Here is a 16247-nt window from a genome sequence, read left to right on the forward strand (position 1 = left end):
AACAAAGACATAAAGTGCCACCTAGCTTTTTTGTATCAGTCCCCAAATTCTCGTTATTATTGTTTTTTTCTGACTTCAGAGGAAACCGCTGTAATTGATTTACATCATTCAGCATCTTGTATCAGTTAGCAAAAAATGGTGCCCTTCTCTCAAAAGAAGTTTGAAGTTAGATTTCTCTTTCTCAAAGCATTACTACATCATGACACTATTCCATCATTTTACTGACAAGCATCTCTCTTATTACTGTCAGGAACATTTGATGTGACCCAATATATCCTCTCCAGAAATCTGCTTTTGTGGCAGAAGACAAAACCTACCAGGCTGAACAGTGAATCTAATTGTTGTTGCCAAATGTACTACATGTACATTAAAATTCTCATGTTCTTAATACAGAATGAGAAAGAAATGATACTGTTGATTGCTTAGGCAGATGAAGGGGACTTAAAAATATCTTGTAAAAACTTTAAATAGAAATCTCTTTATTCTCTTTCTACAAATGAAAGGATGATCTAAAAGCAGTAAATAAAATTCTTAACAGAACAGAGCATTCAAAAGCAGAGCAGAGCTTGCTTGTGGTACTTTCAAAACTCAGGAAAGCCTTTAAACGTACAGCACTTACACATGGGTATGTGTTCTCTCTAGGTACTGCCCAGAATCTTTATTATTGAATTTGCTAATTAATAAGGTTATTATGTAGCCTTTTACCACCTCGAGAGACCTTCCTCTTTTCCTGTTTGAGGAGATTCAACAATGAGGGTTATGATTTTCTTTTTCTTTTTCTTTTTTTTTTTTTTTTGGTCACAGTTGTTTCTATAGTAACAGATAGGGATGCTATGAATTGGTTCCCGCAGAATTAAAGCTGACCAAAGCCTTCAGTCTAGTTGTGAGTTTGGAAGTGACGGGAGATAAATGTTTATTTCCTCCTGCTTCTGTTTATTATTTTGTTAAATGAAGAGTAAACAGTTTTTATCCTTGGGCTTATTAGCATATCATTTATTATATTTGCAAAACTTTGAACTCGTCAAAGCTGTTAGGGAAATGGAAATTGTACCTATTCTAATCATGCTAATTCATCATCCCCTTACTTCGTTTCTGCATCATTGCTTTATGCTGAAAAGCCCTTTTTTATTTTCATGTCTGTACTTTTATTCTTTTCAAGTTGGAAGATACTTGCTGGAAAAAGTTGAAACAATATGAAAGGGTAAAGAGTGAAAAACAAAGTTTCTTTTTACTTCTCTATACACCTTCAGTTCCTTCCCTTGGAGGCATCCGTTACTAACTAGGTTCTTAGAAATTTGGGAGGGAAATTTTCTGTGTCCAGACATTTTGTTTATTTAAGGATTCATTCCGTATATACTGCTCTGCAGCATGCCTCAAACTAAACAATGTATCTTGGACAGCTTTTTTATTTATGTAATAAATGCAAATTTATTCATGTAATAAATGCAGTCCTTTGGTGTGTGTTGTTCCACATCTTTTTCGCTAAACTGTAGATCATGGATGTCTTTCTCTATCAGTGTGGATAGCGGTGCTGTATTCTTTCTTATTTTTAAAATTGTTTAATGTTTATTTATCTTTTGAGAGACACAGAGAGCGAGTGGGGGAGGGGCAAGGAGAGGGAGACACAGAATCTGAAGCAGGCTGCAGGCTCCAGGCTCCGAGCTGTCAGCACAGAGCCCGACGGGGCCTAAACTCACAAACTGCGAGATCATGACCTGAGCTGAAGTCGGATGCTTCACCGACTGAGCCACCCAGGCGCCCCTAGCTGTGCATATTCTTGATGCATAAATGAATCTTCGCTTATTTGGCCATCCCCTGTTGGTAATCATTTAGGGATATTTTCATGTTTTTGTCTATTAAGAGCAATATTGTAACAGCGGTTCTTGTACACGTTTTATATGATGCTGTCCTAAAAGGGGACTCGCTGAAAGATTATATTGATCTTTAGTTTTGAAAAGTACTGCCAAACTGTCCTCCCAAAAGTTGCACCAATTTATGCCCACCAAAAGCATAGTTTTGCAAATACTGAGTATTATCAAACTTGTACACTTTTTTGTCAGTCTGAAAGGTGGGGAAAATTTGTTTTAATTTATTCCATTGTAATTACAGGTAAGAGTGGAAGAACTTTTCACATGTTTCTTGGGGACTTGTGTTTCTTTTTTTTAAGTTTATTTATTTACTTAGAGAGAACATGTGAGTGGGGGAGGGGCAGAGAGGGAGAGAGAGAGAATCCCAAGCAGGCTCCTCACTGTCAATACAGAGCCCGATGCAGAGCTCGAACTCACAAACCGTGAGATCATGACTTGAGCGGAAGCCAAGAGTCAGACACTCAACCGACTGCGCCACCCAGGTGTCCCTGTGTTTCTTTTTTATTATTAACTCTATTCATCTCCTTTGCTCGTTTTTCTGTTTGGTTTCTCATCATTTTGTTATCAGTTTCTAAGAGCTATTTGGCTATTAAATAATTAGCTCATTGTCTGCTTCTTTATCTCTTTATTCATTTCCAGGTTTTCGTGTGATTTTTTTAAATATTTTTTTATTATTTTTATTTTTATTATTTTTTTTAACGTTTATTTATTTTTGAGACAGAGAGAGACAGAGCATGAACGGGGGAGGATCAGAGAGACGGAGACACAGAATCTGAAACAGGCTCCAGGCTCTGAGCTGTCAGCCCAGAGCCCGACGCGGGGCTCGAACTCACGGACCGCGAGGTCATGACCTGAGCCGAAGTCGGCCGCTTAACCGACTGAGCCACCCAGGCGCCCCTCGTGTGATTTTTTAATTTTATTTATGGCTTTTTTTTTTTTTTTTGCCTTTGCAAAGGGGAAACATACTGCTCTTTCTTTGTCTCTTTTTTTCCTTACACACCTGCCGTCGCACTTCACTTCTGACACAAGAGATGTGGGTTTTCCACACACCCAGCTGTTGTCTACAACACTAGCTGGGTGTGCTGCAACTTAACTCGATTCTGACACTGTCTGCCTAAAGATGGCATCAGATTTCACAGGCTTAAGTGCCCAGTCCCCAAAGCTTCCTTTCCCCCACCTCCCATTTCAGATGCCAACTGCACATCTCGGGCTGTCACCTGTACTTCTGACCTGCTGTAAATCCAGGGTCCCATGACCCCCCTCCTCGGGTTTGATCACTCGCTAGAACAGCTTAAGAACCCATGGAAATATTTACTCGCAGATGCTGCTTTATTATATAATAAACGATGTGATAAAGGGTACAGATGAATTGCCAGATGTAGAAATACACAGGGCAAGGCCCAGAAGTTTCCCTAGTGCAAGAGTTTCTGTCCCCATGGAGTTGGGCTGTGTCACCCTCCCAGCATGTCCGGTATTCACCAACCCAAAAGCTCTTGGCACCGCAAACATTTGGGACTTTTATGGTGGCTTCATCAGATGAGCGTGACTGATCCTTTATTCCATCTCCAGTCTCTCTCCCCTTCCAGGGGGATGCGGTGTGGGACTGAAAGTTCCAGGCTTCTAATCATGGCTTGGTCTTTCTGGTGACCAGTCCCCATCCCGAAGCTGTCCAGGAACCCACCAAGAGTCACCTCACAAAACAAAAGACACTCTGAGCTCCCAGAAAATTCCAAGTGATATAGGAGCTCTGTGTCAGGAGCCAGGGTCAAAGACCAAATATTAAAACAAAAGATGCTCCTAGCACTCCTCTCACTTAGGAAATTACAGGAGTTCAGGGGCTCTGGGCCAGCACCAGGGACAAAGACCAAATATATATTTATTATGACTCCGATATCACAGCCTTAAAGCAGTCTTTAATTTTCATTAAAAAGTAGTCAAATTTGCCTTTCCATTACGGCTTCTAGATTTTAAGTCATTCTTAGAAAGACCTTCCCTAGTCTAAGATTTTATTAAATATCACCCTGGCTTTTTAGTTTAACAAGCTATTTTTTAGATCAGTTTTAGATTCACAGCAGAAGTGAGTAGAAAGTAAGAGATTTTTCCATATACCCGATGCATACCCCCACCCGCCTCTGCCCTGTATGACCTCCCCCACGATTAACATCCACCCCAGGTGGTACATTTGTTATAATCAATGAACCTAAATTAACACTCATTATCATCCAAAGACCACAGTTTACATTAAGGTTTGGTGTGTGTTCTGTGAGTTTTGACAAATGTATGGTGATATGTATCTGCCATTACAGTGTCGTAGAGAATGGTTTCATTGTACTAAAAATCCTCTATGTTCCATCTATTTATTCCTTTTCCTGCTAACGCCTGGAAACCACTGATCCTTTTACTGTCTCCTTAGTTTTGCCTTTTTCAGAAAGTCATATGGTTGGAATCATACAGTATGTAGCCTTTCCAAACTGGTTTCTTTCATTTAGTAATACGCATTTAAGATTCCTGTGTCTCTTTATGGTTTGATAGCTCATTTCTTTTTTTAACGCTGAATAATATGCCATTGTCTGGGGGTGCCTGGGTGACTCAACTGGTTAAGCATCTGACTTTTGGTTTCAGCTCAGGTCCTGATCCCATGGTTTGTGAGTTCAAACCCTGCGTCGGGCTCCACACTGACAGCATGAAGCCTGCTTGGGATTCTCTCTCTCTCTCTCTCTCCCTCTCTCTCCCACACACACACACTCATGTGTGCGTGCTCTCTCTCTCTCTCAAGAATAAATAAATTTTAAAAAAATATGTCATTGTCTGGATGTGCCACAGTTTATTAACCCGTTCACCTCCTGAAAGACATCTTGGTTGTTTCCGACTTTTGGCAATTAAGAATAAAGCTACTATGAACAATTGTGTGTAGGTGTTTGTGTGCACATAAGTTTTCAACTCTTTTAGGTAAATACCAAGGAGTGCAATTGCTAGGTTGTGTGGTAAGTGTATGTTTAGTTTTGTAAAAAACTACCCTAGTTCTTTTATGCTTTAATTTTTAAAATATAGTTAAATGCTATCCATCAAAAAATTATTTAATGAATGAAGAGTGTTAAAGATTCACCTTTAAATTTGTATTTTTACAAATGATAATCAGTTGTTTCAGTGCTGTTTGTTGAACAGTCCACCTTTTCCCCATTGAATAGTGCCTTCTATCACACAATAAATTCCCATTTATGCTTACGCCCATTCCTGGATTTTCTACTTGTTTATATTAAAGACGCAACATGCAAAGATCAGCTGTAACATTTAAAAAAAGAAAGAAGGAAAGGCTACGTATAAAGGGAAAGAAGGGAATAAGGGAGGAGAAATAGAAGCTAAATTTCTTTGATTGTACCGTGATTTTAGATTTGTCATTGGAATCCTGGAAATATTTTTGCATAATTACGAAACAAAATCGAAGTAAAGAAAGTAATCCTTTAAAATGTAAAATACAATTAAACAAATGTTCCTTGCATTCCGTCGGTGTTTTTATTCTAAGATGTTGGTATTTTTGATCTGAGATTATTGTGAGCATAATGTGGGATGAATCAAATGAGTGGTCACGTGATCCTCTATTTGAATCATCTTTGGTGTCCTTGAGAACTGGGATTCTCGGTGTGGGGGACAGGAGATACGCGTGTAAGATAGAAAGAAGAGGTTGTCATGACCTAATAGACCCGAATTGGATTGGAAATATATCACTATAAACTCATGAGAAATTTTACGTGAAATGTTTTGTGAAAATAAACTAAATTATTCATAGGCCAAAGGGGAAGTCTCAGAGGAAATTTAAAAATGCATCTAACTGGGTAAGAAGGAAGCACAACTTATCAAAATATAGGAGGCATAGGTAAAGTAGTGGTCGGAGGGAAATTTATAGCACTAAATGCTTAGATTAGAAAAGAGGAAAGGTGTAAAATCAATAATTAGGTTTCTTGAAAAAAAAAACTAGGAAAAACAAAATAAACCTACAGGAAACAGAAGAAAGAAAATAATAAAGATCAGAAATTAATGGAATTAAAAGCAGGAAAACAGTTAACAGAGAAAATGACTGATGCAAAAGCCAGTTCTTTGAAAAACAGAAAAATGGATAAGCCTCTAGCAAGACTGCCAAAGAGGAAAGACACTGATCACCAGATCAGGATGAAGTGGGATGTCACTGCAGTTCCTGTAGCTATCAAAGGACAATAAAGAATTGCTACCAACAACTTTATGCTCATAAATTTGACGATTTAGAAGAAATAGAACAATTTCTCAGAAAGTGGACACTACGAAAATTCAAAGAAGGTGAAATAGAACCTGAATAGTTCTGTAACCATTAAAAAAATTTTTAATGTTTACTTATATTTGGGGGGGAGGGGCAGAGAGAGGGAGACACAGAATCTGAAGGCTCTGAGCCGTCAGCACAGACGTGGGGCTTGAACTCACGAGCTGTGCGATCATGACCTGAGCCGAAGTCACATGCTTAATCAGCTGAGCCACTCAGGTGCGCCCCTGTAACCATTTTGTTTTTAAGTGAATTTGTAATATAAGTCTCCTGAAAAAGAAATCTCCACTTCCAGATGGTTTTACTGGAGAATTCTCGAATAGACACTATTTTTACACAAATGTCTTTCAAAAGTAGGAGGGAGTACTTCCCAGTTCATTTTATGAGGCAAGTATTGATACTCTGCTACCAACCCCAGAAAAAGACCATTTCTTGTCTTACAAAAAAAAAAAAAAGCCATTATCTCTCATGAAATGAGAGGCAAAATCCTCAAAAAACAATTATCCAATTGAATCCAGCAATATATTTTAAAAAATTATACACCAGAACCAAGTGGGATTTAATGTAGTTGTGGCTCAACATTTGAAAGTCAGTGAATGTAATTCATCATGTCAACAAATTAAAGAAGAAAAATCATAGGATTTTTGTCAGTTGATGGAGAAAACATTCAACAGCACGCAATACCCATTTATGGTAAAAACTCCGCAACTAGAAATAGGGACTTTCCTTAAATTGGTAAAGATCATCCACACAAAACCTGCAATAGCATCGTACTTAACAGTGAATGCTTTCTTTTCAAGATCGGGAACAAGGCCAGGACTTATTCCACACAGTACTAGAAGTTCCAGCCACTGCAATAAGAAAAGAAAAGATGTGTAGAAGAAAAAATAAAATTGTCCTCATTTACAGATTGTCTGCATAGAAAATCCCAGAGAGGCGACAAAACCTTAGAGAACCAGCTAGTGAATTCAGTAAGCATGGAGGATACAAGATCAGCATACATAAATCAATTGCATTTTTTATCTTTTTTGTTTTTAATGTTTATTTATCTGTTTCTGAAAGAGTGAGTGAGCGCAGGGGAGGAGCAGAGAGATAGAGAGACAGAGCATCCTAAGGAGGTTCTGAGCTGTCAGAGCAGAGCCTGATGTGGGGCTCGAACTCACAAGCCGTGAGATCATGACCCGAGCCAAAATCAAGAGTTCGATGCTTAATGGACTGAGCCACCCAGGCACCTCTGAATTTTTTTTTTTTTTAATCTTGATTTACTTTTGAAAAAAAGGGAGCAGGGAGCAGCAGAGAGAGAGGGAGACGGAGAATCTGAAGCTGGCTCCACACTGTCAGCTCAGAGCCTGACTTGGGGCTCGAACTCATGAACCATGAGAGCATGACCTGAGCTGAAATGGGACGCTTAACCGACTGAGCCACCCAGGCACTCCTCAATTGCATTTTTATGTACTAATAGTGAACATGTGGAAGCTGAAATTAAGACACATGCCATTTGCAATTACTGACGCCCAATGAAATCCTTAGGTATAATTGTAACAAAAACATGTATAGCATCAGTATGCTGAAAATTAGAAAATACTGATGAAAGATTTTAAAGACCAGTCAGTTAAAGACATACCATGTTCACAGATTGGAAGACTTGTCATAGTAAAGATACCCCTAACTACTCTATTGGTTTAATGCAATTCCTGTAAAAATTCCAGCAAAGCTTTTTTTTTTTTTTTTTTTTTTTGAGACAGATAATAAGCTTATTCCAAAAATTATGTGGAAAGGCACAGGCTCTAGAACAGCTAAAACTAAAGTGGAACTAATCACTCTGCCTGATATTAAGCCTTCGGCAGCTACTGCAATCAAGAGAGTGTGGAATTGGAGTGTGGTATTGAGAGTGTGGAGAGATAGACACCTACGTCAGTGGAACAGGAGAGAGAACCAAGAACTTAGACCCACACAAATACGGCCGATTGATTTTTAACAGAGGAACAAAAGGAATTCAACGAGGGACAACTTTTTCGACAAATGATGTTGGGGCAATTGGACATTGGTATAGGCAAAACCATGAGCCTCCGTTTAAGCTTCATATAGAAATTCAGTCCAAGTAGATCGTGGACTTAAATGTAAAATGTAAGACTATAAAACTTTTTTAAAATACTGGAGAAACATCTTTGGGATCTAGGGCTGGCCAAAAACATGATCCCTAAAAGAAAAAAAAGTTAGACCTCATCGCAAAAAGATATAAAAACAAGTTACAGACTGGGAGAAAATGTTTGCAACCCACATATCTGGCAAAGGACTAATATCTTGAGCATTAAAAAAATAAATAAAAACCTCTTGGGGCACCTGGCTGGCTCAGTGGGTAGAGCATATGAAGCTTAATCTCAAGGTCGTTGAGCTCAGGCCCCATATTAGGGATGGAGCCTACTTTTTAAAAAATTAAAAATTAAAAAACTAACCTCTCAAAGCGCAACAGTTAAAAATCCAGCACCATCCAATTAGAAAATGGGCAAATGACAAGAACTGTCCCTTCAGCAAATACAAACAGCAAATAAGCACATGAAAAGATGTTCCACCTCATTACCCACGAGGAATATGTAATTGAAACACACAATGAAATATCAAAATGGCTAAAGTAAAAAGTAGCGACAACACCAAATGCTGGCAAATGTGGGGAAATTGGATCACTCAGATATTACTAGTGGGAATGTAAAATTGTAAACCTACTCTGGGAAACCGTTTGCAGCGTCTTATAAAACTAAACGTGCAACTACCATAGGACTGAGCAATTGCATTCTTAGACATCTATCCCAGCAACATGGCAACTTACTTTCATACCCAAAGCTACACACAGTGTTCACAGCGGCTTTATGTATAATAGCCCAGATCTGGAAACAATCCAGATGGTCCTTTGACAGGTGAAACAAACTGTGATACATCTATACCATGGATACCTACACAGCAATAAAAAGGAACGAGTTATTAATGCATGAAACAACATGGATGAATTTCTGGGAATTATGCCAGGTAAAAAAAAAAAAAGCCAATTCCAAAAGGTTACATCCTGTATGGCTCTATTTATATAACATGTCTTCAAATGTCAAAATTATAGAAATGGAGAAAAGATTAGTAGTTGTGGGGGGCAGGCTATGGTAATAAAAAGGTACCAGGAAGGGTCCTTAGGGTGATGGAAATGTTCTGTATTTTGACCGTAACAGTGTCAATATCTTGGATGATATGTACTGCAGTTTTTAAGATGTTATTTTTAGGGAAAACAGGGTAAAGGATACATAGGGTCACTCTGTATTATATCTTAATACATGTGAATCTACAGTGATTTTAAAATAAAAGTTGAATTATAAAAAGGGGCGAATCCCTTGGAAAATGGTTTGGCAGTTTCAATGAAGTTACATACTATATATTTAATGAAGTTAAATTCATATTGAAATATATGAATTCTATGAATTTGTATATTTAATGGAGTTAAGTACTGTTTAACTTATCCTATGACCTGCCCATTCTACTCCTGTGTAAATATCCAGGAGTAATGAGTACACTTGTCCATAAAAAGATTTGTGTAACAATGTTCACAGTATCTTTATTCATTATAGCCGAAATTTGGAAACAATCCAGATGTTCATATGGAGGAGAATGGATAAACAAATTGTGGCATATTCCTACAATGGAATACTTTTTACAAAAAAAAAGGAACGGATACACACAAAACATGGATGCATTTTTTTCACACATTGTGTTAAGCAATGAGAATCAGATACAAGAGAGCACGTAGCGTATGATGACATTCATATGAAGCTTAAGAACAGGCGAACTCATTGCTACTGATGGAAGATAGACACTGTTTACTGGTAGTGGGAGGGTGGGACCAACTGGAAAGGAGCTTGGGGGAACTTTCTGGAGTGACAGAAATGTGGCTACATAGGTATACGGCATAATGTTAAAACCTATTGAACTCTACCCTTAAGGTTTATGCATTTTACTCTATGTTGATTATACCTTAAAGTACCATAAAACAGATCTTTGTTCATAGGAGGAAAAAGACACATCAGCTGATCCCACCATATGGACTTTATTTGAATCCTCTCTTGGACAAGCTATAGAAAAAAACTGCTTAATAGCACTCATGAGAAATTGAAAAGATGAGGAGTTTATAACTGATGACATTAAGGAGTTGGGAAGTTTATAGGTATAAAATAATAATTGTGTTAAAGAGTTCATGTCATTTAGAGAGAGGCACTGAAATCAGTGATGTATCTAGGATTGGCTTCACAATAAAGCCAATGAGGACTGGTAGGATGTAAATGAAACCAGATTGGCCATGCATTGATTTGTTTAACTGCGTGGTTGGATTGATTATCATCTGTGTTTTACTCCATGATAAAAAGTTAAAGTTCTAAAATTTAGTACAAATAGGAGCACCTGGGTGGCTCGGTTGGTTAAGCATTCGACTCTTGATTTCGGCTCAGGTCATGATCTTGTGGTTTGTGAGATCGAGTCCCGTGTCTACCTCTGCACGGACAGCATGGAGCCTGCTTGGGATCCTCTCTCCCTCTTTCTGCCCCTCCCCTGTTTGCGCGCATGCTCGTGTACTCTCTCTCAAAAATAAACAAACATTGAAAAAAAGATAGACACAGGTAGCCTTATTATTGCCAGTAAAACAGAACAATCAGCCTCTGAGATAGTATGCCCTAAGGATGCTCAGGGAGTGGTGGGGAAAGTTCATGCCTCAAACAGAAACGTTGCTACTCTGCACTAGATGTCTTCATCAAGGAGTGAGGATCTCCAAGGGTAGAAAACCACCCTACGCTCAGTGCACACCAAGTGTATAAATAACTTATATTTAAGTTTTTTCCATTAAAATGGGTTTATGTTAGCACATATAGACACAGTGTATCTCCATGAATTGTCCATCTGTTTTACCAAATTGAAGCAGAGGGATTAATTATGTTTTTCAAACTTCATGTGCTCTCCTATTTTCTTTAAGGACCTGATGTTATTTTATGAGGATGATCCAAAGCCAGTTTTGTCCACAATTCCTCCTCCCATTACCTCATCAACTAAATGGTTATCAGAAGAGCAAGCAGACGTTTGTCACCTCTGCGGTGCAGGTAAATTGGGTAAAAATTAGAAAGTTTACTCAGAAGCATCCATATGAAACACTGGGAAAGGAGTTGCTTTTCATCAGATTTTATTTTGTGAAATATAGCAATAATGGCTTTAATTTAACTTTGATAATGGGGGATGGGACCAGCATGGCTGAATTCAGCCCACACATAATCCTATAATTTTATTTTGCCATTTGTTTCAGTGGTTTTTTTTCCCTATTTTCCTTTCTTTTCTTTTTCACCATTTCAAAAATTAGTTACCACAGTCAAACCTCTTACGAATGCTTTAAAACAGAAAAATTAATTTGAGTTCCTTTTTTCGTTTGTATGAACATCTCTTTGATAACCAAGCTTTAGGCCAGAATGCATGGGATCCCCCAAACTGGCTAATCGCCTCTTGAATAATTAACATTACAGGGGGTACAGTATAAAATGATACAGACTGGCCTCCAAGAAATTACACTATCAAATTCCAACTGGGTTCTGCTGCTGTGAAAGACCCGATTGATTCACCATGGCACCACTCCATACTGTCTCTATTTTTCAGAAACTCTCAATTTTTGATACATTCTTCCTCTTGCTCTTCTCAAAAAATAGGACTCAAGACCTTCTGCCAAGTTGAGAATGAAACGTTCTCATTAGTATGTTTCATCCCCTCATTTGTCTTTGCTTTTATATCCACCCGGGCATCTTCTCCCTCATTGCAGAGGTGGCTCCTTATGTTCTGAGTTTCGTCTTCTCCCTCATCTTGGGGCCACGCACCTCGGTTTTCTCCTTATATATATCCCCAATATCCAAAATATATTTTAAAAAACCCTGTAGGTTATTAGTGTAGATTTCTTTTATACATTTGCATTTATATAATTTTCTTATAAAACCGGTCCTGAGAATGATGATGAGGATGTTTCAACAAACACAGAACAAGAAGTTGTGGGTTATGGTGATATTTGTAAGTGCCAGGATGGTGTGACTCACATGGATAATTAGTTATAAGTGGTTACCGTTTTTTAGACAGCTTGCTCTGTCTTCTTAGAATACGCTTTATGTAAACGGATCCAGATCCAGAAGCTTGAAAGAATAGTAAGGAAAACATTTTTGTGATCTAATATTCCCATGTATCCCTGCCCCCCTCCGCCGCGCCCAACATTTTTTTATTAAACTTCATTTTTAGAGCGGTTTTAGGCTCCCAGTAAAATTGAATGGAAGGTACAGAGATTTCCCCATACACCCCTGCCCCCAAACAAGCACAGCTTCCCCCACAACACCTCACATTTGTTGCAATCAGTGACTATACATTAATGCTTGATTATCAAAGACGATAGTTTACATTAGGGTTCTCTCTTGGTGTTGTATATTCTATGGGTTTTGAGAAACGTATCCACCGTTTTAGTATCATACAGAACATTTCTCCCTTCCTCCTAACACCCGATACTTTGTCTCCACAATTTTGCCTTTTCCAGAAAGTCATACGGTTGGAATCATACGGGATAGCGTTTTCAGACTGACTTCTTTTATTCAGTAACATGTATCTTAAGCTCCTCTGTGTCTTTTCATGGCTTGATAGCCCATTTCTTCGTAGAGCTGAATAGGATATGATAGAGTATTTATCCATTCACCTGCTGAAGAACATCTTAGTTGTGTCTCAGTTTGGGCAATCATAATAAATAAAGCTGCTGTAAATATCCATGTGCAGGTTTTTGTGTGGAAATAAGTTTTCCCCGCCAACATTTTAATACAAGTGAAGTTGAATATAAATGAGGCTCAGAGGAAGCCTTTAACAGGAAAAAAGTCACAAAACATGTCGAGTGAGGGATGAGTCCCCCATGTTACTTGGTTAGAACTCGTCTTAATTGGAGAAGCTTCTCCTATTTTTGAGTCTTTCTCTTCTCCCGTCTTTCCTTCACACCAATCTCAGAGATATCTTGCTAAAATGCAGATCTAAATGTTTCACTTCTCAGCTTAAAAACTTTCAGTAGTTTTCCACTACCGATAGCATGTTTAATTTTTTTATGCTGTCATATGAGATTTTCATGGCCTGCTCCCAGCCAACCCCTGTAACCTCATCACACAATACTGCCAATCCTCACAATGCTCTGTGACATTCTATTACCTGTATAGTTTCTTTTCCTTAGAAAGTCTTTGTTCCAGTTACTTCGGCTGGGTAACACATTGCTCTAAAACTTTGTGGCATAAAATAAGCATTTATTCTGCTCATGGAATTCTCTGGGTCAGGAATTAGGACAGGGCACAGTGGGGATGACTTAGCTCTGTCTCATGACTTGTGTTTGGGCCTCGGCCCGAGAACACAAAGGCTGGGGATGGGAATCATCTGAAGGCTCGTTCACTCGTGTGTCTGGTGGCTGGTGCCCACTGTCGGCTGGGGGCCTCAGTTTCTCTCCACGTGAGACTCTTCGTGCAGTCTCTCCACATGGGCTAGTTTGGGCTTTCTCACAGCATGGTGGCTGGGTTCCCAGGGTGAGCGTCCTGTAAAAGAAAGGACCAGGCAGTAGCTGGATCGTCTCAAAAGTCATGCTGTGAGACTTCCTTCCCATTCAGTTCATCAAAGCAATCACAAAATCTTGCCCAAGTTCAAGGGAGAGGGAACATAGACTCCCACCCCTCCATGGACAAGTGTCAATGTCATTTTGAAAGAAAAGCATATGGGAGGGTGTGTGTGTTAGTACAGTCATCTTTGGAAAATACAGTCTGCCACAGTCCTCCACCAAATTATGGATGCTTGACAAAGTCCTATTGAGACAGCCAGGCCCAGCTCAAAGGTCACTACTGCTATAAAATCTTTTCTACACACGAATTTTTCTTTTCACTGTGTCCCTGTGGGACTTTGCCTACAACCTTAGATTTGAATTTATAGTTGTGTATCATTTTATAAGTTTGATTTATTTTTAATTATGTAAGTAACAAGTGAATATACTCTTATTTTAAAAAATGCAAACAATATTGCTAGAGTCCAAATCCTCCTTGACTGTCCCTTACCCCAACACAGTTCCCTCCCCAGAGTTACCTGTTATGACCAATTTGTTGGTTACTCTCTAGGCCTTTCTCTGTGCATTTGCACACATACATGTACCTTGAAAAGTATGTAGAACTGACTTTATTTTGTTTCAGAATATTCTGTATTTTTCTGAAACATCTTAAAGCAACATCACTTGGCCATCCTATAGATGGCCTTTCTTTTTAACTCCTATATTGCCTGGGTGTTACAGTTTATTTCCCTGCCGGTAGACAGTTTGGTATTTTATATTTTTCACTATTACGCTATTTCAATATTACACTATTATTTCACTATTTTCACAATATTTCACTATTATTTCACTATTCGATATTACACTATTACAAATGATGCTTCAGTGAATAGCTGTGTGCATATATGTGTTTATTTAGGGTAGATAGATTCCTAGAAATGGAATCCCTGGGTCATAATATATGCCCATTTTCATTTTAGTTAATGCTGCCAAATAGCCCCTCAAAATATCAATACCGATTCACACTGGCTTGCGGTATATAGAAGTACTTATTCACACACACCCTCACCAGCACTTGATTTTTTTCAAGTCTTATATTTTTATCGCTTGGAAAAGGTTGCATTGCATAGTAGGTATAATTTGCATATTTCCATGTGTTAACTTGATATTTTTATTTCTTCTTCTGTGCATTGCATGCTTATATCCTTAGTCTTTTTCTTTTGGCTTGTGTGTTGTCGATCATTTAAATTCAATGATTTTGTAGCATTTTTATATAGGTCGCTAACCTTAAGAATCAAAACTGCCCTTTATCTTACCAGCAAAAGATAGGGTTATTCGGGAATAAAAGAGAATTTCAATTCAGGACAAACGAGCTGAGGCAAAATACAGGCAAGCCCAAGGAATGAAGGAGAGGTACACTTTCTTAAGGAGAAAAGGAGTAGTCGGGAAGGCTGTTAGAAGCTTAAAGGCCATTGGAGTAAACTGAGAGTTCCAAGTGTAATGGCTTCTCATTGACTGAGCTGTTGTTGGGAGGGGAGGGAGATATGGAAAGCCTCTCTTCCTCTTCCCAGTAGTATGCGCCTTCAAGGTCAAGTCCTGCTCTTCTGTCGTGTGTGCAATTGACTAGAGTGGTAGGGCGTGAGAGCTTCTCCTAGGGAAACCTCCGGACTCCATTTTAGTGAGGGTTTCCGTTACTAATTTTCACACTGTTACTAATCCTTTCTGTGATTTATGTTGCAAATATCATCTTCTAGGCTATGAAGTGTCTTTCAGATTTCTTTACAGAAGATTTGTGTTTTCTTGGTGTTTTTGTAGAAGTCTGATGTTTTATGTAGTCAAGTGTATTATTATTTCCTTTCAGAGCTTTTGTTTTTTGTTTTTGTAAATTTATTTTTTACTAAAGTATAATTAACATACAGTGTTATATAAATTTCAGGTGTACAACGTCATGATCAGACAGTTCTGTACAATACTCAGTAGTGCTCACCATGATAAGTATAGTGACCATCAGACAACTTTATTACAACCTTATTGACTATATTTCCTGTGCTGTGCTTTTCATCTCTGTGCCTTATTTATTTTATAACTAGAAGTTTGTACCTTTATTCCATCCCCCCACCTCTCCTCTGGCAACCACCAATCTGGTCTCTGTATTTAAGAGTCTGTTTTTTGTTTCTTTCTCTCTCCGTTTGTTCCTTTGTTTCATTTCTTAGATTCCACACGTAAGCTAAATCATATGGCGTTTGTCTTTTTTGTGTAACTTTCTAAAGAAGACCTACAGATGGCCAACAGACACATGAAAAGATGCTCAACATCAGTAATCATCAGGGAAATGCAAATCAGAACCCCAATGAAATATTGCCTTACACCTGTCAGAATTGCACTGTTGGTGGCGATGTAAATTAGCATAGCCACTGTGGAAAGCAATATGGAGGTTCTTCAAAAAATTAAAAATATAAATACCATTATAATCTAGTAATTCCAC

At 38.4% G+C, this 16247-nt stretch overlaps 1 protein-coding gene across 7 annotated transcripts in view; it reads left to right on the forward strand.

Annotated features, from left to right (window-relative positions):
• Window positions 1–16247, forward strand: part of ENTHD1 (ENTH domain containing 1) — a 106470-nt gene that overhangs the window by 49795 nt on the left and 40428 nt on the right. For all 7 annotated transcript variants that reach the window (XM_058741214.1, XM_058741213.1, XM_058741211.1 and 4 more), the window contains one exon: window positions 11159–11282. In XM_058741214.1, the coding sequence (XP_058597197.1) occupies window positions 11159–11282 (124 nt within the window). The remainder of the gene's footprint in view (window positions 1–11158; window positions 11283–16247) is intronic.

This window comes from Neofelis nebulosa, chromosome 8 (genome assembly GCF_028018385.1).
Source record: "Neofelis nebulosa isolate mNeoNeb1 chromosome 8, mNeoNeb1.pri, whole genome shotgun sequence".
Lineage (NCBI taxonomy): Eukaryota > Metazoa > Chordata > Mammalia > Carnivora > Felidae > Neofelis > Neofelis nebulosa.